Here is a 2,417-nt window from a genome sequence, read left to right as displayed (position 1 = left end):
AATGGTTCAGAACCAGTATAAATAAGATTAATATGCTTCCAACAACGAATGAGCAGGAAAACTTGATTTATCAGGCGTCCAAGTTTAAAAGTTTTATTTGGTTTGATCTGCTTTTTAATTTGATCAAATTAAAACTTTAAACAGTTTCAAAAAAATATTATAATATTTAAAAATTTTAAAAGTTTAAATATTATAAATATTGAAACTTTTAAAAGTTCTTAGCTTTTAAAAAGTTTTTAAATATTATAAGTTTTAAATTTTAAAAGTTTAAAATATTATAAATATTGAAAATTTTTAAAAGGTTCAAATTTTATATTTCGAAACCTTTTAAAAGTTTAAAATATTATAAATATTGATGCAAAACATAAATTATCTTATTTATCTACATTTGTGATTTTTATTTCTTATGAGCTGTAAAACATATTTTTGTGTATGATTTTATAGATGAGTTGATATTCTTTCATTAATTTTTTATTTTTGGGTCTAAGGAAGAAGGATTGACATCGCAAGACCTTAATTTGATGTTTGAGTCAAATTTTGAGGTTTAAAGAAGAAAGATGGACGACAAACACACATGTTTTATTAGCTATACATAGGCATGACCAGGGTTACGGTTGTCACGGTTAAGGTTTATTAACCATCGGTTATGGTTAGAAATTTTTGTAACCTTAACCAGAACCGTTTAACAAACGGTTAAACGGTTACGTTTAAATACGGTTACGGTTCAAGCGGTTACTGTTATATACGGTTACGGTTATTTGATAATATGATACGGTTGATATTATTTGATGAGATAATATAATTGATATTATTTATTTATAATTAATATGTTCTTATAGTGTACTCATATTTCTATATATCATATGATTCATATTAAATAAATAATTATTAGTATATTTTATTATGTTTTTAAAATATTATAAATCAAGTAAGGATTTTGGTTTGAGAAGTTTCTAAACGCGTGGATCTAAAACCAAATAAGTATATGGATAAAATTGTCAATAATTGGGTGCATTTGTTGACTATGCTGGTAATCATGAATTTCACAAATTTTATGAAAAAAAACATGATTTTGTTTTTGGAGTTTGATGGGTTAACAAGTTGTGTGGTAGTCTAAAAAAGGTTTTTCAGTGGAAGAATGTGAAGAAGTTGACGAGGAAGAAGAAGAAAAAGAGTATAACGAATAACCAAAAATAAAAGTTACGATGACAATTAACACAAAATTTGACAATGAAAATGACAAGAAAGAATATGAAGAATAAGAAAACATTGAATAAAAAACACGAAAACATAGGTGGTAGCGATCAATTAAATATGAAAACAAGTTAAATTCATGATTATAAAATTGTTTCATTTTTCTGTTAATCAAAGAAAATGGTTTAGGATATGTGAGGTCATCAGTTTGATTTACCTCGCCTGGACGTCAAGTTAAATTTATGATTTTTTTAGTCAGATTTGATTTTATAACACAACTGATTTTTTTATTTTAAAAAATTGTGTATCTGAAATTTAATTTTTTTCCTTAATACTAATTTTAATTTTTTTATAAGATAATATTTTATTGCCGTAATCAATCATATATAATTTTTATCAAAATTTATCAAATAAACCCAGTGTCATCAAATAAAACACTTTAGATTCATGAGAATACTCTCAAAGTTTTGGTCCCATAAATCTTGTATTGATTTCAGTATTTGTGTGATGAAGTGAGCGTTTGAGTAGTTATTTAAAATATAAATAGGTAGTGTTGTAGACTTATAGTTATTTAAATTAAGATATGCCTCCTCACGAAATTTATTATTAAACATTAACCTAACAACTGCATGAAACAGAGCATGTCAGGTTAAGTCCATACAAAACAGAGAAAGACATCAAACTAAAACAGAGATAACATAACGCAACACAGAGTACAAAGAACATAACATTAAATCAAAGCCACTCTTGGTAAGTAACTCCAGTGGGCTTCAACCACAATCCTCCTTGAATTAGTTTGGCCACAGTGAACTGTTCGGCCTCCTTTGAGTCTCTAATAACTTTAAATCCCTTCCACTTCACTCTCTTACTCGTATCCGCTCCAGGACCACTATTCGCATACTCTCCGTAATACAATGTCGAGAGCGCAAATTCGCCATCCCAAGGGAACCAACCGGCAGGGTCGATGTGGTTGTCGATGAAAGTCTGCATGATCACTGTTCTTGAGTACAACTTCCACGGCCGTCCAAGGAACGTCTTCACAGATCCTTTTACAGGAGCAAGATCAGAGCTAGCCGTTATTTTACATCTTTGGATGGAAATGGCTGTGTTCTGGTTCTGATCCTCCCTTCCTTGAGCTGTCACCATGTTCTTTTGTCCAGCTCCAGGCTTTCGGGCAACGATGTCACAGTTCTGGAACACCACCGCAGAGTTTCCGAAGATGA

The 2,417-nt window shown here is 29.8% G+C and overlaps 1 protein-coding gene across 3 annotated transcripts in view; it reads right to left on the bottom strand.

Annotated features, from left to right (window-relative positions):
* The window catches only part of LOC104739800 (pectinesterase/pectinesterase inhibitor 18-like), a 9,005-nt gene continuing 8,349 nt past the window's right edge, over positions 1,762-2,417 (bottom strand). Inside the window, exon 4 of one of the 3 annotated variants that reach the window (XM_019235228.1) lies at positions 1,762-2,413. In XM_019235228.1, the coding sequence (XP_019090773.1) occupies positions 1,930-2,413 (484 nt within the window). In that variant the 3' untranslated portion in view covers positions 1,762-1,929. The remainder of the gene's footprint in view (positions 2,414-2,417) is intronic. The other 2 variants (XM_010460259.2, XM_019235227.1) reach the window with 2 other exon arrangements.

The sequence above is a fragment of the Camelina sativa genome, chromosome 14, assembly GCF_000633955.1.
Source record: "Camelina sativa cultivar DH55 chromosome 14, Cs, whole genome shotgun sequence".
NCBI lineage: Eukaryota > Viridiplantae > Streptophyta > Magnoliopsida > Brassicales > Brassicaceae > Camelina > Camelina sativa.
Note: the sequence above shows the minus strand (reverse complement) of the source record. Positions and strands in the feature narration are given on the sequence as shown.